This window comes from Trachemys scripta, chromosome 19 (assembly GCF_013100865.1).
Source record: "Trachemys scripta elegans isolate TJP31775 chromosome 19, CAS_Tse_1.0, whole genome shotgun sequence".
NCBI lineage: Eukaryota > Metazoa > Chordata > Testudines > Emydidae > Trachemys > Trachemys scripta.
In genome coordinates this window covers 4,927,265-4,953,026 of record NC_048316.1, presented here as the reverse complement: position 1 = coordinate 4,953,026, position 25,762 = coordinate 4,927,265, and the positions used below count along the sequence as shown (strand labels likewise).

The window sequence follows — 25,762 nt, the reverse complement described above, 5'->3', positions numbered from 1 at the left end:
CCCTTGCAATTTTCTCAAGTCAGGCCTACAGCGCTCTAGCTGCCTTCTCTAAATACAGGTAGAATGCAAGCAAAGGGTTCCAGTTAACTACTTTAGAGAGACTGAAGTGTGCCAAGGCAACAACACGAGGGCTAGGAAATAAAGCATTACATCGAGCTCTGCAAGTGCCAAAGCTGTAAGATGTTTGATTGGGACAAGTACAGATGGGGTCAGGATGTTAGAAAGAAACCCAGCACTAGTGGCATTCAGTTTTAGAATCACTTTCCTTCTGCATCGAGTTAAAGATCTTAGTGCAGCTTTGATTTAAGCACTAGACAATAGGAATCTGCAAAGAGACTGAATCTTGGGGTTAAGTCCCCTTTTCTCTGCGCTGGGGCAAGGACTCAAGTTAACCTCATGTATGGCAGAGAGCAGATTGTGCTTGCTACCACATCCTGTACATAAGGCACTTGTGACTGAGAAAACAACTACTTGAAGACAAAGAGCCGATCCAGGCAGAACTGCCTACAATGACTGCAGGATTAGACCTATTACCCTTTAAGAACCAATTTTTCATTTCCTGCAATAACTACGTGATGTAGTTACTTAAAAAATTCAGAGTAGCTGAATGTTCTGAGCCAAAGCTTTTAATGTTTAATCCACTTGTGAGGATGAAAGTAGATGTGTTTGCTGCAGCAGGAGAGAATTAAGATCTCAGACAGACCGCAGGGACTGATTATCATCATCATACATGCTTGTTTGCAGGTTTCAGCAAGTATAATGGATTTTATAGAAATGCTTTCTATTGAAAGAAAGAGGTTGGGTGGTTACTGTACTAAAGTGCAGAATCTACCTCACTACATGGTAAAGGCAGAGAATTTACAATACACATTTCATCCACTGGTAAACATACCTCAGATCTAAACATGGGGAACTGGAACCTGTTTGTACCAACAGCAGCCTCTCTTCCGTCAGCGCAGATCTTTGGGGGAGGGGCGGAAAAAAATCAAATCAAACAAACCACATGATTGCTTATGCTACCATCTAAACAAGGAAGTCCTGAAGGCAAGACCCTAGTGAAAGCCAGGCCCACAATGCAGCCAGACTGGAAATAGTCTGAAACAATGCAAGACTTAACTCCCTTCTGCAGACCAGAGCCAAGCTCTAGCTTACTCCATGGAGACAGATGGGGCAACCTAGGCACTAAGGCTGAATTGTAAGTATCCAGACACATGGCTGCAGGCTGCAACATACCCTGCCTCCAAGATGCTCTGTGCCTGTTGCTGATGATTGTTTCTCAATCTTATGTACCTAGTCAGGCTGAGTAGAAAGGGGGACAACTCAGTCAGCCTTTTCCAGAATTTCACTCTAAACTTATTAAAAGGTTATGAAGCAGTTGCGTAGACAGTGGGGGTGTATCTCACTCATGCAGCCCTAGAAGGGATGCTTTGTACACCACATTAATATGCATTTCTCTCCTTTCATAATTCAAAAAAAGTTACCATCTGTAAGGATTTGAGTGGCATCATGTAAGGGATCCCCAAGAACACTTAAAATATTTCTTTGGCGTTTTATCATCTTATCTCATGAAAGCTGAAAGTGTTTGAATTCTAGCTTATTGTTGCAGAATAGTCAGTTTTGAATTTCCCCTCAGTTTTCATTAAGTCTTACTTTAGTGTTTCCCCATTTATTTCAGGTTCTGGTTCTCATGCGTTAGCCAAATGGGGTTGAGTATGAGCTACAATCATTACAGGGGCTCTCTCTTTTCACTGACATTGAAGATGTAGTGGATCTTGTGTTGATCACATATTCTACACCTTCAGCACGGACAGTATTTCCTTTTAAGGGCAGGTCAAAGTGCAGAATCTAGTGTAAGTATTTATAGATGCGGTCAGGTAGCCTTTTTTCTTCACACAATTCAAAAAAGGAAAAAAAGAGACTTACTGGATAATGGGATCCATTGCTGCTATCCGCTCAGCGACAATCAAGGATTCGCTGTAGGTAACATCGTTTAGTGCAGGGCCAGAGTTACAAGCCAGTATAACCTGCAGCAAAGAGATCAGAAGATTTCCCTGCTTATCTAAGATACTCACACATTGATCAAAATGGGTGGAGGTGGAAGAGTGTCTAGCTGAAATCTCCATTTCAAAAGATGATCAAGGTTGTTTCATGTTCTCGGACTGCCCTCAATGGCTCCTGCCAAATTGTGGCTTTACAGTGACATTTTTCTATTTTTGTTTTCCCTCCGCAATTACCGCATGGAAGATCAACACAACCAGCAACAGCCTGCACGCATGCATGCACAGATTCTCACCTTCTAATTTTAGAGATTAAATACTTTATACAAATAGATAGAAGCATGATTTTTAATTGGCTAAAGCCAGTGGTTGTATCAGACTTATAAGAATACACAACGTTTATTCCACTACTGTCTAATACAACAACATTTTGGATTGGAGTTGCCAATTTCACAAAGTTATTACTTTTATCAAGACTTCCTAAACTTTCTCAGATACCCCTAGCTTTACTTAAAAGGATTGAGGACCTCAAACTTAACAGCCATTTATTACTCAGTTTACCCGTCACCCTTTCTTAAGGTCCCTGTCACCACACCCACAACTCCCTTATCAGTAGTCAAACACAGTCAGACTAAACCCAACATCGTCAGATTTTACTGCCATTTAGTAATCTACCTTAAACTGCTCTAGCACATTTCAACTAAAGAGATCATAGCACTTTTAATTTAACCCCCCCCTCCAAAATTTCCTCAGTTTCTCCTGCAGTAGGATATTATTAGACCCATTTAACAGCTCAGGAGCTAGAGGTGGTGATTTTCTTAAGTCAGAGCAGAGAAGGAGCAAGAAGCCAGGAGTCCTGACTCCTAAATTCCCTTACCCATATCACTTGGCCCCATTCCTCCCATTTGGGTATATTACTAGAATTTCTGGTGCACAGAAGTGCTTTAGCAGATGTTAGTGGGAAGTAGTGTTAAGTCTTTCACTATTAGTGAACACTTCAGACAGTTAAAGACCATGAAGCATCCATAATCCAGAGTACTCAAACTCACCTCTGTACCTCTAGAGAGTAGCTCTCTGACAAAGGGGAAGACTCCTAAAATGATGTCTATTCCACTGTTATCTGCGAAAATTAAGGCACATGTATGAGGGGGACCTTCCTGAAAGAGAAAACCAGTGCATTCAGGGTTGAGTTGCCAGTTCTCGTAAGTTCAATGACTAATTTGTGTTAACTATTTACAAAGATTCAGATCAAACCCCCAGACTCTTAGTATCCAGAAAGTAATGACCTCATTGGCAAATGTCTGCATGGGTCACCATTACTTGGAAGCAGCTCACCTCTCCTGCTGGTGAGGAGGGCTATGCTGACAGCCCTGGAAACAGAAGCCCTATCCACAGTACAAGTAGAGCAAGAGTTCCACAACATAGTCCTGCCAACAAGGTTTAAAGCCGCCTTGCACTACCCTAGTCCCTTAGGGGTAGCATCTTCAAACTCTGATCAATTAATCCTAGGCCTGCCAACTAAAGTGAAATGGGGCAGTTTGTCACCTCAATACCAACTGAGGCTACGGACCAGCCAAAGATGTGACTACTCCATTGCCACCACTGATCTGGGCTGGCTTAGTACTAGGCAACTAAAATGAAAGGCTTATTGCCTAGTCCCACTCCCCTTCAATTTATTCCAATTCTGATGCTGGGAAACTTTAAAACCCGTCTTATGGCACTGCAATTCATGCTGCTTAAAGTATTTTCATTAAACCCTGAAGGAGTTACAGACCTTCTTTGCTTTGGGGTTTGTAAGTTGTACAAGGCAAGTAATATGTTTTCCACTTTAATAACCATGATCACAAAATGCAAATTTGATCAGTAATTACAGAGCTTGAGGATTTTTTTTTTTTTTAAGGTGGAAATTTACGCCTGAGACATTGGTTGTATACGGCAACTCAAAAGGTGATTAGAGTAATTTTTATGACTATTGCATAAATCTAAGTAAATGACTCATAGTTAAAGTCACAATGGACCAAGCATACCTTTAGTCGTTGTATCCACTCACTGTAGGAATCTTCTAGCCACGGGCGCTCTGTAGAGTTGACAAAATCAGCAGGTTAGCATTTTTCTCCTGGCAATCTTTGTAAGCATTGTTAGAACAAGTACTTATGAAAAGGCAGATCAGGTTTATACATATTTCTATCTACTTTAACATTAAAACATTTGAGCTCTGGATGATGCAGTAATATTAAATTTGTATGTTCAAAGAATTCTTGGGCTCGTAACTGTGAAAGCAGATCAGTTAGTTTTCCTGAAATAGCACTTCATAAAGAATACAGGACAAGTCATAAGAGATTAGAGTCAGTGTCCCCAGCGGCACACTATTACCCCTCGTAGGATAACCATCATGACTACTGCCTATTTGGTCTTGCTAAGCAGGAGGTATATTTAGAATAGCAAGCAGGAAAAGATGGTTGACATTCAGGGGAAGTGTTCATTGGAGCCTTTTTGCTCACTGGGAAAAAAAAAAAATCTTACGTGCTCTGGACTAAGAGGAAATGGGGCCCTGACATCTTTGGAATTCAGATAGCAGCAATTCAGTGAAGTACTGTAGCATAGTCATCTGGAATAAAGACTAGACACCATTGATTTCATGTGACCTTCCTTGGTAGCAGAACTCTCTCCTACTTGACACTTTCTTGTCTACCTCCATTCTTGTATCAAGACACAAAGGCAAGATGCCACAGAATGATTTTCTATACCTTGCAATTTTTCCTTGGCTTCTTCAAATCCAAATTGTGGCTCAGATTCCAGAACTCTGCATCAGAAGACAGACAAAGAGGACAGCATTAAACAAGTTTATCCCACATAGATGCCCTGTCCAAATAGCTCTGCAGCTGAACAAACAAATATCAGATGGGAATTTTATAGCATCAGTTTTAGTGGGGGTGTGCAGAGACCCACTGGCTGAACAATAGGTGCTTTATATTATTTTTAAAAACAAAAGATTCAGAGGTTTTAAACAATAAGAGCTCTTATGCTCCAAGGAAAAAGCTGCCAGCACCATATAAAAACGTGCAGTCATTAACAAATTCTAGGAAAAGCATCAAATGGTATCATCTACAGTCTCATGTAAACATAGTTATGATTTATATACAATCATGACAAACTGCAAGACAAACTTTGGAAATCTTTGTACAGTAAGTGGTAATTTGCCATGTTTAGTTTGAAGATCGCAGTAGAATTGGTATTGAGCATTTTGTCAAACTTTTAAACAAAGCCATTTTAAAGTTAGAAAACTGGTTGAGAATGTATTACAGACTTCCCCATCAGCTAGACATTTTAAGCAAAAAACCCAACCACAGTTAAATGGTGGTGTCGATGATGCAATGGCGATTCAGGAATATGTGATGGCCTGGTTTAATTTCAAGCGATCAGCAGTGAAATGTTTTAGGGCTCTGCTGGGTTTCTCCACCATCCTTGACCCCTTCCCCATTCCCCTTAGAGGTGTAGATATTGCCTGTGAATCAATTCCCACCAAGATAAAATTTCTTGAGCCAATTGTGAACAACATTAACTTGGACAACTTCTCTTAACCCTCTCCTCTGAGGGAAGAGAACATGCACTGATGAATAGGTGGGTGACCAGATCTATATTAGTAATTAGTAATCATTTTAGAAACTGAAATTCTGTGAAATACTAGGCTAAATCGGATTGGCCATGGAAGCATTCGCAGAATACAAGTCTGTTTAAAGTGCTTCCCAAAGAGTGTTTTCTAGAAGGGGTCTATACCAACATATCAAGCTTATACAGAAAGCCAAGGAGCCAAATCATCCTGGCAGGTGCCCAACGTTACTTCTTGTTGGTTTTAAAGGGGAGTTTCGTATGCGCATCTTCCAGAAGTCAGACTCCCTGAGTTTAAGGCAGCCAACTGTGAGATACCTAAATATCCGCATTCTCACAGTATCTAGCGCTGACAGGAATGAGGAATTCATTTGTGTGGGAGAGTTTAATAAAAGTTTTCCAGATAAAGATTTAGTCTGAGCAAAGTATTGGTTGATTCCCATTCTATCCAAACCCCTTCAGCCATCCCTAATTACAAACCACTGAGTGAACATGTAATATAATGTACTAGGACAGCCCAGAATAGCAGTGGGAAGTACACATTCATCTTACAGGAACATAATGCCGAGCTAAGTGGAACACATACCCAAAGCAGTGCTAAAGATGTCCACTACAAGCAAAGTGGGCAAACTTTCAAATGTGAACTTCTGTATTATTATTACTGCATTCAAACATTCATAGTGACACATCTGCCCATTTTAAGGGTTGGTAACGGTGAATTTCCTGCACCACAACAAGTCTTGCAAATAAACAACCAGCATTTGAAGAAGGTGAAATACAAGTTATTTCATTAAAATTGGATTGGTGCACTTGAATTTGTTAAAAGAAAGATGGGATATTTAGTGTCTTAAAAATGGTGTTTTTAAAATATTTAGCACCTACTCTGAGACTGCTTTTGCTCCCCAGTCAAAGACATTCCCCGCAAGAAGTCCTTTCACCAGAGCAAACTGCCTCTCCTCCCAGCCTAATGAATCCAAAGATTCGATTACGCTTGGAAAACATTTTAACGCTATGCCATTTTCTTTCTGCTTTACCTGTAAGAAAGATATGAGACATTGGATTTATAGATGAAAAATTCTTACCCATCATTGGTTGCCTCAGTGCCAAGACCACCTCCAAGCATTCTCCTCTAGGTTCATGGCCTCTAATGGACCAACAAGTTACTGTTATCAGCATGCTTAGTATGAACAAGTAAAAATAAAATATACCCTCGGCTGCTAATAACCGCATTAATGCTAGAAAAGGAGCAGAAATTGCTATTGTTTCTTTTCAAGACAGTGACAGGACAATGGATCTTGGCCAGCAGGAAGAAGTAGTGTCAAGAGAGCCATCAAGAACAAAAAACAAACAAATAAAAACAACCCTAAGCAAAGGCATCCCCATGATAATCAGCCTTGCAAAATGCATGCATCCTCCCCCCCTTATATTTACTATAAATGTAACAGTGAAAAACCCCCAATGATAATGATTAGCCTATATAATTTGTGTGTTTTGAGAGGTTAACAATATCGGACTTAAAAGGGTAAAGGTGTGCCGGGAATAGGGGAATAAGATTTTTCTTTGGTTTAGATTGTAACAAAAATATTCAATGCCTTCCAATCACCCTGATTGCCTTTCACATCCCCTGGGGATAGGGACCCACCAGCTGAGAAATTCTGCCTTAAGCTATCCAGTCCCCTACTCCTCACCATGAGCAACTACCTACCTACATCAAGTTTGAGAGGATGCAAAAATATCTTGAACTTACATTTTTGTCCACCCTGTAAAGCAAGAAGGACTTACCTTTGAATAGGGATCTGGAAAGTTGAATTCATTTAGACAATGTTCCCTCGTATCCAATAAACTTCTAACTGTTAAGGTGCCATAGGCACTGAAAGAAAGAGTGAGAAAGGAGGATCAGCTGCTTCAGAGAGTGGAGGAAGAACTGTTTCTCTCCCCCTGCACACATCTTCATCTGGCCATTAAACCATTGTAATTACTACTTCTAGGATAGTTGCAGTGTCTAGTCCATCAAATTTTACTGTGCTATAAATATTAAATATCTTCGTTAAGTTCTAGTAATTGTGGTCAAATCAATACGGTTAACTAGGAGCACAGGCACCTCTGATGCTAGGAAGGCACTACAGTATAAAAGGCTACCATATATAAGATTGTCCACTGCGGTTTGTGCACGCACAATTAGCTAAAACGAGACAGTACTGATTAGCTGGACATCTGAATCTAGAGAGGTCCTTACCCTTATTTTTCATACATTACCTCTTATAGTATCAGTCCATAGTCTACTCTTAATATGGGCCAAGATGATCAATAATGGGGGCCTACAGCAAGCTTTACTTATGGCCATACAATGGAATGTTCATTCCTGCCCTAGGAGACAGTTGTCATTTGGATTTCTTGGGAGGTAGAAATATTTTGTTTCCTACTAATGAGTCTGAGCACCCTATATATAAAAAAATCCAGTTTCTTCCAATATGCATCTGTAACAGGGTGGCCTGCCCCTTTAAGGGTAAGGAACTCCCGGGCTAGCCAATCTGTTCAGATAGCCCCACCTCACCACACCTGTGCAGGATGTAGGACTTAAAAGGGGAGGAAGCCCAGCCACAGGGGGATAGCAGTTGCATTGCAGCTGGGGAGCTAACTCTGGTGCTGGGTCACTGGAAAAAGGGGCCAAGCGCCGGGGACGCAATCCGTGGGCTCTGGAGGGACTGGAGAGGGGTTAACGCTGCTTAAGTTAGCTTTGTTTGGAGTTCTACTGAGGGATCCCCAGAGATTGACAGAAGAGTGTCGATCTGTTTGAGTTGGAAGGACTTTGCTGCTGGCTCACGGAGGTGCCAGGTGAAGGGATGTTGAAGAAGCCGGCCAAGAGAAGCCAAATGAGGGCCTGACTAGTTACAGCTGGATGTGGATTCCCCGGAAAGGGACTGAACTCTTAAGTGTGAGCTGGCCAGAGGGCCAAGTCACTCAGCCAGACCAACACAGGGGCTGAACAGCATCAGGAGGCAACCAAGCAGAAGGCCCAGCAGTGCTGCACCCAACCACGAGAGGGCACCAGCTGGTGAGTCACCTCTATACGCGTGGGGCTCACTCTGGGGTAGGAACCTATAAAATCAGCAGTTTTAACTTTATTTCTTATGCACATGACATAAATGTAACACGTAGGGAACAAAGAATTACAAAACAGTGAGCTACTCGCTAACAAATGCATATTAAACATTTACTAAATCACATCTACGTTAACTGTGCTCACTGCAAAAAGCCCACACTTACAAAGGCTGCTGTCTGAGTGTCTGAAGCTTATTCCAATACTTCTGTCGGAACTTTTCTGCTCGCTCAGCTGCATCCATAGAGTCTGGCTGACTGGCTATCGCACGTTTCACTACCTGACAGAGAAACAAGGAGGTTGGATTGGAGTTGCCAAATGCATTTTCCATTATATGAGGGTAGAAGGCAACAGTCTCAATGACTGAAGTTCAGGCTTGGAAATATTTGTTCTGTCTTCTGTAATGTTCGGTGCCCCCATGCCAACCCCAAAGAAGTTTAGACTTGAGGATTTTCCCCCAGATTCAAGTCGTAGGTTGAAGGATATGCACTCAGAGAGGAAAGAGTCATCTAAAAATAAGTGCTTACTGTTCTTGAATAATATAGGTAGAAGGGGGCATTCCAGACAATCCCAAAAGCTAGAAGCATCTGATACAACATTCTACCAGTCTGCTACTATAAGTTCAAATCATCTCCTCTTTAGTTAACATGCATGTTGACTAAACTCTTTTTATATCTAATAAATTCTTTGGATGGGTTTGCTTACTATGGATACAGGCATTCAGGAGAGATTTATAAACACAATCAGTTAAGAGCATGACAATCGTGTGATCATTTAAGTTAGGCCAAACCGTATTCATCTGACTCACACCAGTAGTTCCACTGCAGTCAGCAGGACTGCTGAAAAGAATAAGGACAGCAGGATTTGGCCCTTTAGGCATTATCGTGTGTGTGTGTGTGTGTGTGTGTGTGTGTGAGAGAGAGAGAGAGAAATGGGGAGCATACAGTGGAATTTAAGTAATAAAATGCTTTGAAAACTGTTCAAAAAAAGTTACAAGGAAAAAAAGGTAATTCCAACTATGTTGAGGTAAGAGTGTCCAGAGGACTTCCACCGATGCACCTATTAGATTTGCAAAAGGGGAAGGCTCCATTCATCCCTAAGTTTAACTGTGTGCACAAGTTAGCAGTCTGAGCTCATCCATGTCAGCGCCCAGAAAAATCTATTTGCCAAATCATGAAACTGTTTAGACACACATTACTGCATTGTGATCCTTACCCCATCCAAAGCCTCCTCAAAGCAAGTGAGCCAATATTTCCTGGCCATGGCATCATCAGTGAGGTCAACAGTGTCAGGGATGTACGTGGATGGGTCCTTTAGCAAGGGCAGGTTAACAAGCGGTCGCTCCAACCGATCCATTTCAAACATGTCAAACTGGGAAGTGATGGGGAAAAATAAAGGTATTAGACTTCACAATTAAACTAACTCAAACAGGCTGGTCCAGTAAGATTGATTTGTACTGGGACTAGCCAACAGTTATAACTTAGTGGACAGCTGCATTAGAGTGTGCATAGAGTATAGTAAAGAATGTTTCCACAATTGCCAAAGCTTTGCCTTGACATCTTAGGAGTTTTCATTTAAAAAAAAAAAAAAAAAAAAAGCTTCTAGTAAATCCCCCTATTTCTTTCCCCTTCCCACAAGTTTCCTGGTAAAACAAGAGGTGGGATCATTCTGAAGGAGTATTTGAGCACACATTTCCCCTCCATTTCAGTTCACACATTCCTGTTTACTGCCCTTCCCCCAGAGCCCTTAAACTTATAGAAAACATTTGACCCTAAAGGTTGTTTTAAGAACAGGCAACACACACACACACACACACACACAAGCAGTTAATACCACATATACAAATATTTTGTTGCATACTTTAAAATAAAACCTAGTAAAGTACATAGATTTATTCTTGCAAATGAAACTGCATATTTTGCACACAGTTACCTGTTCTCACCTATGTATACATACAACTTAGACACCTACTTAAAATTCTTGCCCTGTCAGGTAAGAGCTAGGAAGCTTAGAAACTGAGCACTCAAGTATTTCGGTGGTTATACATACAGTCTCTGAGCACTATTCCCAGTGTATATGCTACTCCTTATCTAGGTACAGCAATAATCAACAAGAAGTTGACACTGATAAACCTTGGACAGCATCTCAATATCACACAAACATCTTGTGTATGTGAATTCAGATTTTTTTATTTAAATATTCTCCTAAAATGTTATCCAAGATTGAGTGTAAATCATACAAGTCAAAAGTGTTTTTCTTCAAAATTAACATTGACTGCAGCTTCTTTACTAAAGAATCCTATCCCCATTCCCTGGAGTGACAGGAAGAGTACACCACATACAGACAGCTTTTCCACCTGTTGAGACTCAAGATCAAGCGTATGGGTCATACTAAGGACATTACTAGCATCTGAAATAGTTTAGTGTATTCCTTATACTGCTTTAGGCATTAGCTATAGAAGAAACAAACGCTGGCTTTTGCATGTCAAATTGAGCATCTGATTTTCACTTAGTTGGTTTTAAAAAGTTGACTTGCAAATGTTGGGCTCAGTTTTCCAGATACAGATTACCAACTGCACATGCAACACTGTGTGCACAACTGTTGGACTAATTTGCAACTCAAACAGCTCTGGGTCTAAGTGGCCATCTTTGTACACAACTGATTTGCATGTGCAGTCTTATTAACTCTGATGACAAGATTGACAGCCATTCAACTGGGTGTCAAACTTTCTGGGGGGAGGAAATCAAGATACAAATTATTTACTTGGGGTTCTTGAACTATTATTTAAGATGGGGAGGAGTGTGTGCAGAGAAAGTAGTTAGGAGTTTGATAGTTTTATTACAGTCCTGAAGCGCCATGAGGGTTCTAAATGAACTCTCAGGGACGACAGCTTCTGGTCCTAGAAAGACCATAACTTACCGTGCCACTCCTTGCACGTTGCATGGGGCAGAGATCGGGTGAAGTGCTCATAAGGCCAGAACTCCCAGCATAATTCTCTCCCCAACTGTACTCGTTGGGATCTGGAGGAACAAAGATGGAGGCCATAAACTGAAAGTAAGACTGTCTATCCCACAAGTGATTTTTAATGTCTATATGCCTTTGTGTAGGTTTTAAATAAAGACAAATGCAAGGGAAAAATAGCCATGGAAATAAAGTTTTATTTAAAAAAAAAAAAAAGTGCAGAGTTACTCAACCATCCAGTTAATTAGTAATTTGGGGCTTCTTCTTTACTGAATTTGGGAAGGGGCAAGAAACCCTAAGTTTCAGAAATGATCACTACCTCACTTTTTAATATAGTAAACTAAAAAAAAAAAAAAGGGGGGGGAGTGGAGATTCTGTCAAGAGAATAGAATTTGGAGTGGGGGGGAATTATCTCCAAGCCCCCATTTTTATTTCCAAACCTAGTACATCTTCATCTTTAAAGATATTAAAGCTCTTATTAAGAATGCATTGCAACCAATTAGTTTAATAAACTCTAAAGTTATTTCTAGGCAGAATTGGCTCTTTTAATAAATAGAAAAAATGCACTAGTCAGTCAGAGTGTGGGATATTCAGCTACAGAAGAAGCATGCCTTGTGTAGCAGGGAGTTCCTAGTTACTCTTCCCAGATCCACAGATCCTCTATCAATTTACATAGCTTCTTAGTACCTTAGTTTTCCCTCTCTGTAAAATGGGTATGAAAATTTCCTGCTTTACAGGAGTATTATGAGGCTTAATAATCTTTGTAAATGCAGAGATCGCTGGATAAATAAGGAGAAGTTCTATTAACCCCAATCTGTCTGTCTGGTTCTGTTCCCACCCTAACACACAAACTGAGTGGCTTGTCCCATACAGCAACCACAAATAGTGATAACTAATCAGAGAGAGCGCAGCGCCACAGCTCTATACTCAGCAAAAGCAACCTGTAACAGAAGAATGCTAGGAGCAGACATGTGCTCTTCAACTATTGAGGTGTTTTTATGGGCGAAACAATGCAATTTCATAATTCCATTATTTCTACACTAGCACATTGGCCGTATTCAGAAAATGTCCTCTCTGGAGAGGAGATAAATCAGAAGCCTGGATTTCCCTCTGCCTTTAGAGAGGAGGTTGCTCTTGGCACAGTCACGGGGGGAGGGGAGAGAGAATAAGCAAATCCTCCAGGCCCCTCAAAGTGGAGTAAGGAAATGGAGTAAACAGAGATCTCTTTGCCAGAAGAAAATAAGTGTTTACAAAATAAATCTGTGCTGTTAATGGCAAATGTATTTGATTAACCAATGATTTACATGCAGCCTCTTGAAAGAAGCTTGGACTGACACTGACATTTCAGAACACTGCATATACAGAACATAGTGATGCTGTACTTACTGTCTTGTTCAGCTCCTTTTAAAAATGCCCCAATGGCTCCCAGGTAGCCTTCATGTCTCAGGAACAATGCCTGAACCTCTCCCTGCCACAATATGAAACATTGCATTTGGATGGCCCCCGATTGCTAACATGCACTTTGTCACTAATGTACACTTAAGTATAACACAGATAAACCAGCTAGAATATTTTATTGTATCCATGCTACATTCCAACAAACTTCAATAATTTCAATGGTGCTGCAGGAGGCATATTTGAAACATCTCTTTTCAGCATGTGCTACTTACACCTACCAGCCCAGGATTATGAGGCAGCCAAGGAAGATGAAAGGAATTTGTTCTAAGACTGAATAATCATGGAAGTGTAATTAGCCAGGGCTGCAGTACAGAAAGCTACTGCAACTTCCCATGGAAAAGTGCGGTTAATGTCAGGGCACTTGGCACATTCATTCATGTTTGGCAGTGCATCTCGCAAACATTCTGAACCATGACACTCGTTTCCTTCCTCTACTTCACTCCCTCTCACGTCACTGGCTCAAGACCCAGGAATGCACTGGAATGTCCATGCAAATGGAGAGAGCCAATACACCTGCGCACACACCCACTCTTTGTTAAACCAGTCAAGGAGATATTCATTGTCAACACCAGAAAGCAAGACCATCCTCAACACAATGCAGGAATCTTGAAGTGCTAATGAGGTGTACCCATAATCCACCAAATCCCCTCACCTTTCTAGGCAATGAGAAATTTTGTGGAAACTGGGAGGGGGAGAGGGGGCAAAATCAGCTCCCCCATAGAGGAGCTCACAAAAGAATGTTAACATTTGCTTGAGGTACAGCAAAAGACCAGCAATGACTTCACAACTCACTTACACTAGTTAAGGAGGAAACTAGCAGTTTCCTAAAGCTTGCAGCTAGCCTATAAAAAGGCATTGTAGGGGTATGACAGAGGGAGATCAGAGAGAAATTGAAAAAAGATCCAGAGACCCAACCCTGGAGGGTTGAGTTGAGAGTGAAAAATCTAAGCATTGAGGCCTAGGGGGTCCAAATACCATTAAGTTTATAAAGCCACAACACACATGTAGACTAGTCCCCACTCTGGCAAACCAACAGATCTAAAACCAGCTCTTGGCTTTGGATTTCACCCACACTCTCAGGTCACAAAACTTTGGACTAGGGAAAGCTTCTGTAAAGGGGAAAAATTACACTTTGAAGTGATTTCAGATAGCTATTTGAGAAGGAATGGTGGTTGGTATTTTTTAAAGCAGGTATCAGTTGCAGGTTTTATCCTAGAAGAACAATCCCACACTGAATTTGACAAGGGAATGTGAAATTAACAAGAGGAATTGAATAATCATGGTAGCATGCGAGGAAGATGGAAAGGATCAATGCTGAGCAGCTACAGGACAACTGAGACTGTTAGAAAACCCACAGACAACTACTCTGCATAACTGTTTGCAATTGATCTTTATAGCAGTACTTGACCTTTAGTAAAGGATGGCCCCAGTCAGTGGCCATTCATTATTAATAACCATGTGTTAGAGATTCACTGCATTACTTTGATCATGCTGCCAACTTCATACATTTGAAAACAACTATGTTAAGGTCTTGCAGAAAATTGGGAAAGATACCAAAGACTTGTTCTTGTGTTCCTGAGAGTTTAGTTTTTATTACCTTGGAGAAGAAGTTAATACTGTAGGTGATTGTGCGCATAGTGACTGGGTGACCCCGAATAAAGAATCCTCCGAAGTAAATTTTGTGTAGGTTATGGAGTTTAGCATAGAGGCAGGCAAGCTGTCCAATGTCATTACTGATCATGTGCAGTAAACTCTTTGCCATATCATCTTTAGAAAATTCTAAAGGAAAGAAATAATAAAACACATTAAAATGGCTGAATCATGCCCAAGTGGACATTATTTTTAGGCAGCCTATGAGCTAAGTTCATCCCCAGGGTAGCTCCACTGGCTTCTTTAGACTAGAAGAGGGATGAATCTGGCTTCAAGGAAGGAAGTTCAGCCCTATCATACACTGCTTGTTTCCTGCTTGCATGGGTATTAACACAGCTAGTGGAGCTGGTCAGGAATTCTTCAGCAAAACATTTTTTCATTAGAAAATACTGACCAGTTGAAACAAATTTTGTGGGAAAGGGTCAGTTTCAATGAATTTTGACTCAAAAAAATTGACAAACTTTGAAATTGTCAGTTTCTTTAGAAGTTTTCTAAATGAAAAGTTCTTTTTTTCTGGTTCAAAAGGACTTTCAAAATTGAAGCTAGTTATAGTAAAATTTTTTAAAATATTTCAAAATAGAACCATTTCCATTAATCCAAAATCAACTTTTTTAGATTTTAGGTTCATGAAAATTTCTTTTGGTCCCGATTTCAAAATCTGATTTTCACAGGATGGGGAAACAGTTTCCTGCTCAGCTCTAATAGCTAGTTTTATGGAATTAGGACACTTTTTTTGTTCCAAAAATTATTGGAAGTCTCCAGGATAGAAAGCTAAATTGATAGCCAATAACTTTACTTTTATATAGTGATTTTTATTTCAAAGCACTCTCAGGACTACATACACAGGATCACACGTATGATGAGAGGAAAGTTGTTAAGAAGGATAGTGTGGCAACTACCAGTTAAGTAGGGTGCCCTGGGATCTTTAACATCCTTGCAGGGAAACAGCACCACCTGAAAGGCCCATACAGTAAACTGCATGTACTCAATTTATCTATTTTAAAAGTAATGAGTGCCAAGCTAACCCTTCTGAGACTTCTAGATGTCATGTTTCAAACCAGATAAGACCACAAAGCCATATGTGCAGCAAATCCTAAAACAGTTTAATATTTGGGACCTTCCCCCTATAGCTCTAGACATAAGACTCTTGTGACAATATAATGCACTGTATGAACACACTGCTAGGTCCATTTGGGACTGGACTCAACTGATCTGCTAGTTCCCTGATCTGCAGTTAAAGCACAAGGACAGATTTTATAGGAGTTTACAGCAGAACAGGAAAGGAGGAGCTTAAGCTAGCCTACTCCTTTGGAGACCGATACCAACCTAAAGTCTTCAGAGGGCCAGAAAGGACATGGTTGCATCCATTCTTCTCCACTAGCTAGAAAGAAGAACTCTGAAGAAGCACGCCAGTACAGACACTGATACTTATAAAGTCCCCACAAAATCCCATGACATGGGGAAATGGGTACTGGAGAAGTTGGTAACTACATTCTCATCCTTTCAGTATTTGAAAGTGTCACAAATATTTGCACAATCAGCATATTAAAGTAAAATGGGCACTAGGCAAAATATAGTATTATCTGTACAGCAAATCTTGGGTAGACTACCCCCCCGCCCCCGCCCTGTGTTGGTACCTTTATCTGCTGTGGCAGATTTACCAAAGCTGCTAGCTATTAGATTTCCACTTAGCCCCAGTGTCTGGTAGGCCCCACCATACACATCTTTCACCAGCATGTCAACATTTGTGTGCTGTCCCTTTGAAGCAAGATGCAGCAATTCATCAAATTTCTGTGGAAGAAAAGCAAAGTGTTACTGCAGGTTTTCCGGATGGCCAGATAATCTTGTCTGAATCTCAAACTTCTGCAGAACGCTCAGTAAGAGAAGTCATTCAAAAAAAACAGCCCCCACCAAACAGGCATTCCTTGTATTTCAGATCACAGAGACTGACTCCACAGCCTAATCTTAGAGCAGAGCTTCACAATCTCATATTGTAACCACTCCTCTCCAAATCAGACCTCAGATGACCATATGCAAGTAACTGGTTGAAAGATGTCCCTTCCCCTCCCCCCCCCCCCCCCCCCCCCCACCGCCACGACTGGAAATGAGGAATGTGTGAGTGTCCTCCAATTTTATTGCTTGCAACCCTTTAGGGTATTGCTGCTCTCTGGCCGAGAACTCCGTCCTAGACTAGCATGGTGCGAAACAAGACAAATATGCCATCTTTCACCCAAACAACTCCCATGAATGGCTCAGAATTCAAATAGGGTTGCATAGACATTATATATATATATATATAGAACGTGACCCAGTATCCCTAGATGCTTTGGATTCTATAATGTTTCAAGAAGCAGATTAGCAAAAAGCCTTAGCTCAGTATCCTTCACCTCACCCTGATTACAGGGATAACATGTTCCTAAGTAAATTGTAGTGAAGCTCATAAGAGCTACTCTGGATCAACTTCTTAATACTCAGCCATCTTTTCCATTCCTTCCCTTGTTACTAGGACTGTTGGTGTAGCCTAGCAACCTTTCAGGTATCAACGTGAATAGAATTCCAGCCAGAGCTGCCACATAGGCAGCACACCTATCCCCTACTCCGGAGGGGAGGCCAAGTGGGCTTAGTTATAGGATGAAGTGGGATTATGTCTCAGGTATTTTAGTTCAAGAAGTAAAACTAAAAGAGAGGCTGTCTGTCCAGCTAGTGAGTTCTTAAAGGAAGCACCAAAATAAAATAAACCTAGCAGCAGACTAGTCCTGCCCTTTTGGGCTCCCCCACTGCTTATAGTTCAGCTATAAACTCTGTTAGAAGTCTAGACATGTTGCTCCTCCAAGTCCAGTAAAGGAGGACTTGTTGAAAAGGCTCTGAGACTAATAAATGTATCCGACAAAACACTGCTAATATGGACTCTTCCCTTTGACCGTCTCCTGTCAAGTTCATGATGTGCAACGATCCCCTATATAAGATAACATTTATAGTCACCTGGATCTTTGGACACAGAAAAACCACCTGCTTTAAGTGGTGTTGAGTTAAAACACAGCAGCACCAGATTAGGCAGTGGATTGGCAATTGGTCTTCAGTTCTCTGAACATACAAATCCTCTGAAATCCAACAGGAACTGAGCTACCCCTCTTGCCTCAGCTATACTGCAATACTCAGGCTCTCTCTACTTTGCTGCTCTTCAGGACTTTAGACTGAAACTGAACCTGGAGATCAGATCTCAAGGCATGAGCAGCTCATTCATGTTGGAACATAGGTCACAGAAAATCAACAGGTACCATGGAGCAGACTGTACTCAAACTGTACACAGTGAGGGAAAAGACTATTAAAGAATAAAAGGGAATTGTACACCCTCCCCCCCTGCCCAATCCTAGAAGCTGGAAAAAAAATCCTCTATCCCAGGCAGTTTCAGCTTTTTGCCCACTTGACAGGTATTTCTTTATTGCTTTGTCCCCTGTGTTTCTAATGGGGCTCTTTTGGTTTGTTGCCTGGATTTATGCACCAGTATCACAGAGGATGTTATCACAGCTCAGGGGCCCAGGTTGGTTGTTTAATAGCAGCAGCAGACACAACAGGGAACAAAAGAGCATTTAATAGAGAATATAAAAATAAACTGCATAGTGCATTAATGGCAATTTTAAAAAACATTCTGTGCGGAATAGTGGTTCATAATGTGCAAGGTTAGAAATCCTAATTCTCCACCAGATTGGATTTTCCTCTCTTCTAAAGAGGAACACCACAACTGAAGACCTCTTATTAGCACCCCTGTATTTCCCCATTCTACTTAAAGTGCAACTGTCAAATACCTTTGTTTTTGTGAGTAAAGCTCCGAGACCCCAGAAGGTTCCCCCTCCGATTGAACTCCCTCCAATCCATTCAAATTTGTCCTCTGTTTCCACCTATGAGTCAAACACAAGTTTATCAAACAAACAATCCTGGATATAAGTATGAATTAATACACAATACACTTATAAACAGCTTAACATATGGACTCCAAACAATGGAATGGATGCACACAGTATGAATAAATGCTGTCAACAGAGCAGCTTAATGACCTAAATATCCGGTGTGAAACACATGGACTCCATGGAACTACATGATCCAATCTCAGTAGGATCCATTTAGCCCTTTATCTTTAGGTACAGACTTGCTGCATGAAATTCAGTTTATGGTCTTCAGGAGGACTCCTTGGAAGTCAGAAGTCCTTTCTGCTCTATGAACAAGCCAACATCTCTCAGTATCTGACATACGAGTAGGGGTTTGCTTAAGAGCCCTGGCCAAAATTCCCTCCCCTTTTCTCCCCACATGTTCAGTGTGCCAGCTGTCCACTTGGCTGCCACACTCCAACAGAGGTGGCAGCATTTCAATGGCAAAATTCTCTTATGTAAAGAATTTGTAGCATCCTTGTCTTTCGATTGTAAGAACTGGGTTTGTCTGCACTGCAAGACGGTACCTGCAGCTGGCCCAAGTCAGCTGACTCAGGCTGCGGGGCTACAGAATTGCAGTGTAGATGTCTGGGCTCCAGCCCGATGACATAGGCCAGCCACTAGTATTGTATTGCAATGTAGACCTACCCACTGTGTCTAACATGTTCGTACAGATCACAGCACAATCTTAATTGAGGCCTTTGGGGACTTCTACCACAGTAGTTACAAAAATATAATAAGTTATCTGTAAGCAGAGATTCCTTGTCTTTGTTACATATCCAAGTTACACTTTGAAATCCTACGTTGCTCCTATAATCTCTCACTCTGTATCTGGCCCACTGGCTACCATATAGCTTTTTATTTAACCCAGAACGCTTAGGGATTTGCTCTACAGAACTAGACGTGTTTTTACAGAGAGTTGCTTTAATGGACTGACCATGATTTTAACCACTACAGATGTGCATGGGATGGTTACTAGATTTAATTTAGAGGAAATTCACTGACACCACAACCCTTGTCACATGCCGAGAGTTGGAAACTGTTAGTCACTAACACAATGTACAGTGCTTTTGATCATAGCCAATCCTCTAAAACTTCTGAAGCAGGCAAGCATTGCCACCCCGCATACCCACTTTCTATACTGAGAAGTTCAGGCAAAGAAGTTAGAAGCAGGCATTCTTATTCTGCTCAGAGCATCCATCTCAAGGCTGAAGGCTTGTCTACACTAGAAATGCTACAGCAGTGCAGCTACACTGAAGCACTACAGCAGCGCAAACACTACCTACACTGACAGGAGGGGGTACTCTCATCAGCAAAGGTAATCCATCTCACCCCAGAGACAGGATGATGATGATGTGATTTCCCATTGTGGACCAGCCCGAAGCTTTTATCCACAAGTGGCTGCCAAAAGTGGGTTGTTGTGGGGGTTTTTTGTATTATGTATTTGCATTTGCAGCTATTACACTAGCCTCTTTAAGCACAGCATTATCCAATTAAAAGGGGACAGATGGTAAAACGTATATTAAGAAATGGAAGTCAACATGTGTGGCTTTGGTTTTTTTGTTTAAAATCTGATATCAACCCAGAAAGGAAACAAATGTCAATCAGATAGCCTTACATATAGATCTAGATGACTATCGTTCACCAGTCTGAGGACACAACATGTCTCTCTCTCTCTCTCTCTCTCCCTCACACACACACACACACACACACTTATTTACTTACTTAATGAAATAGTCTAATGGCTTACTCACCTTCACTATAGAAACCCCAGAGCCAATATTGACTAGCAAATAAGGGAAAATATTTGGATGATTTGTCTGAAATCGGAATTCAGTATCTGAATCTTTCTGGTATGCAAACACCTCATGGGGTATATTTTTTAACACAAAGTTACACCCTTTAATTAGGCAAGTCATTACATCTTCTTTATCCACCCTGAAGAGAAAACACACACACACACTTTAGGATTATTCTGTTTATAAGACAATATGCCCTTTAAAAATTACCTTTTTTCACACACATCCAATAACAAGTAAAAAGCAACACTTGACAGGAAAACAGAAATCAACCATCACTTATGATTTTGGACACAGACTAAGTAGATTTGTTATGTACAGAAAAATATTGATATGAGAAAATACAATAGTTACAGGCTAAAGATTCCAGAGCTTTGCAATTCTTGTTATTAAAGAACTGATAGCATTTATATAGTGCTTCAAATTTTTAATCCACTGTGACAGGTATTCCAGAGATAGGAATGATAGCTTCTATAGGAACTCTCCGCAAACTGAATCCAAAGCACTTTAGAAACTGATAGAGAATCACTTGCCCACCACTGAAATGCAGCCACCTCTGAGATCAGAGTCATGCTACATAGTGTTTAAGACACAAAGGTCTGATTACCATATGCAGCTGAAACTGCAGGGAGAGTTTTAGGGAAGCAGAATATATTAACTATGCTGGAGTTTAGCCAGGCCCCTGAGGTTAACACCCCAATTGTGTCAAATGGTCAGATCTTTAATGACCTTAGTTACTTGTCAACTGAAAGATGGCACATGTAGCAGCACAGCACACCCTACCAACATGCTGGGGAAATTCAGTACCAATACAGAGGGAGAAGTATCTCCTACTGAATTACAATCACATCATCTAGCACTTACTTGTTCCTTAATGTCACCCATTCAAGCCCAGTCTTGCTAAACTTATAAGGTCCTAGAAGATTACAGTACAAGCACATAAGGCTGCAGTCTAACATTTACTAGTGACAGTATTTTATCTTTCAAAAAGAGGAGTTATTCCCTAATGAGTTTCAACCAGTTTCCACTTACTTTAGTCCCAGCTTCTTCTCAATAAGGTCTTTGAATTTGTAGGCACCACCCCCTGTGGCTTTGAGCACTTTAGTTTCTGTGTTGACAAGATGATCTTTAATGAAATCTAAGCAGGTTTCAATGTACGTGTTCTCAAATTTAATGAAGTGCAGTCGAGCTGTGATCTCCTCTTGAACTGTGATTTCATATGGAGATTCATGTTCTATATCCTAAAAAATTCAGAGTGAGTATTTCTCTTCCTCCCCCCCCTCCCCCCCGAGAAGTAGAGTTAGTTACTTGGTAAGCTAGTGAATATTTCCATTTGTATTTTCTATGCGTGCAACGTTATGGCTACCAAAGCCTCCCCACGAACACCCTCAATTTTCTTCACATAATATAATTTTAATACACACTAATCCATAGAGAATGCCCATTCCTTTATCTTTGCACAGACATACACAGAAAGCACCAGTGTACCAGACAGAACTTGTGTTTAGGACTGACTCCCCTCCCACACGTCAACAGTCTTATATTTTGTATACAAGATGGTGACCTTGATGTTTCATACATCAACTGCATAGAGTCAAGCATTTCTTAATACCCAAGCCCATGAAGAGTGTGTATGAATATTGGCTCGATACATGAGAAGCAACACCAAAAGATCAGTTCAGAAGACTCCTAGCCTTTTATTCTAAGAACCAAGTAACTAGCCTTAGCCATCCAACAGTATTTATTATTCACACAGCATGTCAAATAAGGTGTCAAACTATACCATGGTCAAAGAGCCAACAGTTGGGGAAAGCTTCCTCCCACCCCACAAATGCTGCAGTAAGAAAAACTCCCTCCTCCCCCAACTTTGAAACAGGGACTTGTAATTTGTGTCAGGAATGTGTCTTTTCCCATCCTTGTGAAAATATGTCAGAATTATCAGCCGGGCAGGGGGGAGAAATCAAACGAGGCAGGGGTCATGTGGAAAAAATAGTCTTTGATTATGTGATCACATACTATCATAATGCACATCTAAAGGTGGCCAATTAAAGTTGCCTGTGCAACCTCAAATCTGGCATTTCTTAACTTTTGAGTCCTTGACTTAGCAACCTTAACGTCCTTTTAACAAGTTTGTTGTGTTTGCATAACGTGTGTTCTTCATGCAAGCTTGGAATTAGAACTGTAATAAGCTTCCACAATGAAATCCAAGCATCAGCTGGCAAACCTGGGCCAAATGGTGGTTTCACCTGAAATACTGGATCAAACTCTATAGGTGTGAACAAAAACAAGGGTCTCTCACACACTTTTAACCTGACATGCACGTATCTACAAGCGGTTAGGTGCACACTCAAAACTTCCTGCATTACAAGCTATAAAGCAGGACAACAGTAATTGAGGATTTAGGATCTCAGATAGGGCAATTGCCCTGGAAGTCCCTTTTTGACCCCTAGCTGCCTGACTTCCACCCATCCTCCAAATCTCTTCTCAAAATCCACTTCAAGGTGGCTTATAAACTTACACATGTTAGGTTTGTTTTTCATTTCAGATACCGTACGTGCAATACTCACCCAAGTGAGCACACAACCTTATTGTCCTTACCTACAATTCTTCCTTGTGCTAAGCCTCCCATTTTGTTTTTAATGCCTCTTAATTTAGGGTCCAAACTTGTAAGCCCTTACTACGGTGCTTCAGGTCAATAGGACTCCTCACAGTAGGAACCATTAAGGGTTTGCAGGATTGGACTCTAATACTATGAGCAACTCATGGCAAGAGCTGTGCTCTGAAGTACCGTGCACATTTATAGTGCTATATAATTAATAGATATTCCTGGTGCCATCTGAAAATTGATATTATGGAAAACTGCCCTGTGTTTCAAATTTCCTTCCCCCCACACCCCCCTTTCTCGTGCCTGCACACATTAGAGGTTATGGTTTGCTACATAATGCAATTCTTACCTTTCCAGAATGATCAAAAGATCTCACTCTTGCTACTTTATGCTGCACAGTTGAATAATACGCCAACTTGGTTAACGACCCACCTGTTATCAAAAACAAGACATCATGCATCTCAGATTCAGGGTCAGACAGAATTTAGATACTTCTGCGTCTTAGTTACTTAGCCCAGTTTTAAGAATGGCTTGGCTTCAAGCAGAGCTAATTAGGCAAAGCTCTTTATTCAGTGAACCAAAGGACAGTCATTTGGGGGCTGTCTTAGCATAGCTAGATCCAGATGCATTGCTTGAAGGTGGAGGCTCCACCGGAGGCACTCAAGCCCAACTGATGCTGGGGTGGCTGAAGATGAACAGAGGTCATGAGTTCACTTCTTAGTTACCTCACAGTATGCATGTAAACAGACTACTTGCTTGAGTAAGGGCTACTCAGGTGATTACGGGTTTGCAGGATTGGAATCTTAACCTCCAGCCCCTCCAAGATAGCTAAACTAGGCAGGGAAGGTGCTCAAGGCCATGAGGTGAGAGCATATCAGGACAGGATTGTAACTGGGTCCTGTCTGTGCTCATACTATGCCTGGGCTTCAAAGCTCTCAGGAGCAGGAGGGTTGGGAGGGAAATGTCACACATCCACTGCTTAGCTTTGTGAAACTTGTTTAAGAAATGCCTAAAATCCAGCACATTTTAACAGATTTGATTAACAGGTTTGCCATGTTTGTTGTACATGAGGCATATTGCTCAAACAACTAAGTTTCACTTAAAACACTTCCTTAAACATTAAGAATCTTCAAGGACACACTGCAAAAAGTCTCTGCTTCTATTAAAATAAAGGAATTTAAATGCTGAATAACAACATCGCTGAGGGATTATTCTTGGCTTCAAAACTGAACAACATCCTAAAAGGAACAAGCTGCATGAAGCACCAAAGGCAATGAAAAATAGACCCTTTTCCATGCAGCTGGATATTCTTAGGGGGCCAAAACCTGAAGTCCTTACACAGGCAAAAAAATCACTAAATTTCGGTGAGTCACTAAGAATTTTGCTCAAGTAGAAACTGAATAAAAACTTCCGAATTTGGCCCAGAGGCTTCCCTCAAGTCTGCCAGGCACTGGAGGTCACAAACTTCAGGTGACCACAACATCAGTGTACATCCCAGGCTTTCCTCCAAAGCATCAGCTTGCATGCCTAAAGATCCTAAGTGCCTGATTCTCCTCTCAGCTAGACCAGTGCACATCACGTCACTCCACTGAAGTCAATAGCTAGTGCTAGGGTATGCAGAGAATCAGTCTCCGCAGCTCAGATTTCTAAAGGTATTTAGGCATTGCTCTGCACAGCATTGCAAAGCTTAAATCACTCGTGAAAATGGGACTTAGACCTTGCAACACTGAGTGATTCAACCCCTTAAACATCTGGGCCTGAGTGATTCGCTGACAGACTCATTAGGGATGTTGAAACAATTACACGTCATGCACGAACAGTAAATGTTCAAGAAACTTGTCTTACCCAAGGATTCCCCACCCAGAGCTCATCTCACTCTAGTCCTTATCTATGAAACTGCATATTTTAAATAGTGAGTTCCTTCTATATAGATTATCATGCAGCGCTCATCATTCTACTGACTTAGTGCCTTCCAGTAGTGCAGTAAGCAACATGACTAGCTAATACATTTAAATCTGATTTCAGCAAAAACTGCTACCAAACATACACACAACCTTTAGAAGGCGGACGTTCATTTTTCTAGCCCAGGATGCACAACTCCTTGATGAATAGTGGCCTGACAATCCAGGATGTCTTCTCTACTTAACCACAGAACAAGTACAGCATGGACAGTGACTGTACCAGCTTCCCCTGAGATGCCTTGCCAGGGGAACTATGTATACGTATCCATGCAGCCCTTGGCCTCTGTTCTGAAAGTGCACCACCACAAACTCATTTCACTTAGGCAAAAAACAGTTCTGCTGATGCTAACTGTTGGTTTTCCTCAGTCAAGTTTAGATTTGACCCTAGAAGCAGAAAGCTTCTTTCCCCCATGAAATAAAACCCCTTAGCACAGCCAGGCTCTCTACCTGAGGTAATGAAATCAAGCTTTCAAACTGAATGTGATCATTTTTAAGGTTGTACATCAAGAATTATGACTTCGCTAGACAGAGAGGAGAAGACGACTAAAAAAACAAAGCTTTTAAATTAACAAATATCCAAGCCATTTTTGCCATCAGTTTATAGAAGTGTATTAAAGGCCAATATAATTACAAAAAGATGTTCTTAGGAAAATACTTTTTTCAATCTAACTATTTTATAACTGCCAAAATTTAAGA

At 41.0% G+C, this 25,762-nt stretch overlaps 1 protein-coding gene across 1 annotated transcript in view; it reads right to left on the bottom strand.

The window, feature by feature from the left end:
* The window catches only part of PANK4 (pantothenate kinase 4 (inactive)), a 34,181-nt gene that overhangs the window by 4,092 nt on the left and 4,327 nt on the right, over nt 1-25,762 (bottom strand). Inside the window, exons 2-18 of the mRNA XM_034753347.1 lie at nt 23,455-23,537; nt 21,533-21,741; nt 20,456-20,639; nt 18,582-18,674; nt 16,413-16,566; nt 14,723-14,904; nt 13,054-13,135; nt 11,626-11,726; nt 9,922-10,077; nt 8,874-8,986; nt 7,389-7,476; nt 6,489-6,640; nt 4,745-4,800; nt 4,025-4,074; nt 3,047-3,154; nt 1,924-2,024; nt 893-961 (exon numbers count right to left, since the gene is read on the bottom strand). Coding sequence (XP_034609238.1) covers nt 893-961; nt 1,924-2,024; nt 3,047-3,154; nt 4,025-4,074; nt 4,745-4,800; nt 6,489-6,640; nt 7,389-7,476; nt 8,874-8,986; nt 9,922-10,077; nt 11,626-11,726; nt 13,054-13,135; nt 14,723-14,904; nt 16,413-16,566; nt 18,582-18,674; nt 20,456-20,639; nt 21,533-21,741; nt 23,455-23,537 — 1,981 coding nt within the window. The remainder of the gene's footprint in view (nt 1-892; nt 962-1,923; nt 2,025-3,046; nt 3,155-4,024; nt 4,075-4,744; nt 4,801-6,488; nt 6,641-7,388; nt 7,477-8,873; nt 8,987-9,921; nt 10,078-11,625; nt 11,727-13,053; nt 13,136-14,722; nt 14,905-16,412; nt 16,567-18,581; nt 18,675-20,455; nt 20,640-21,532; nt 21,742-23,454; nt 23,538-25,762) is intronic.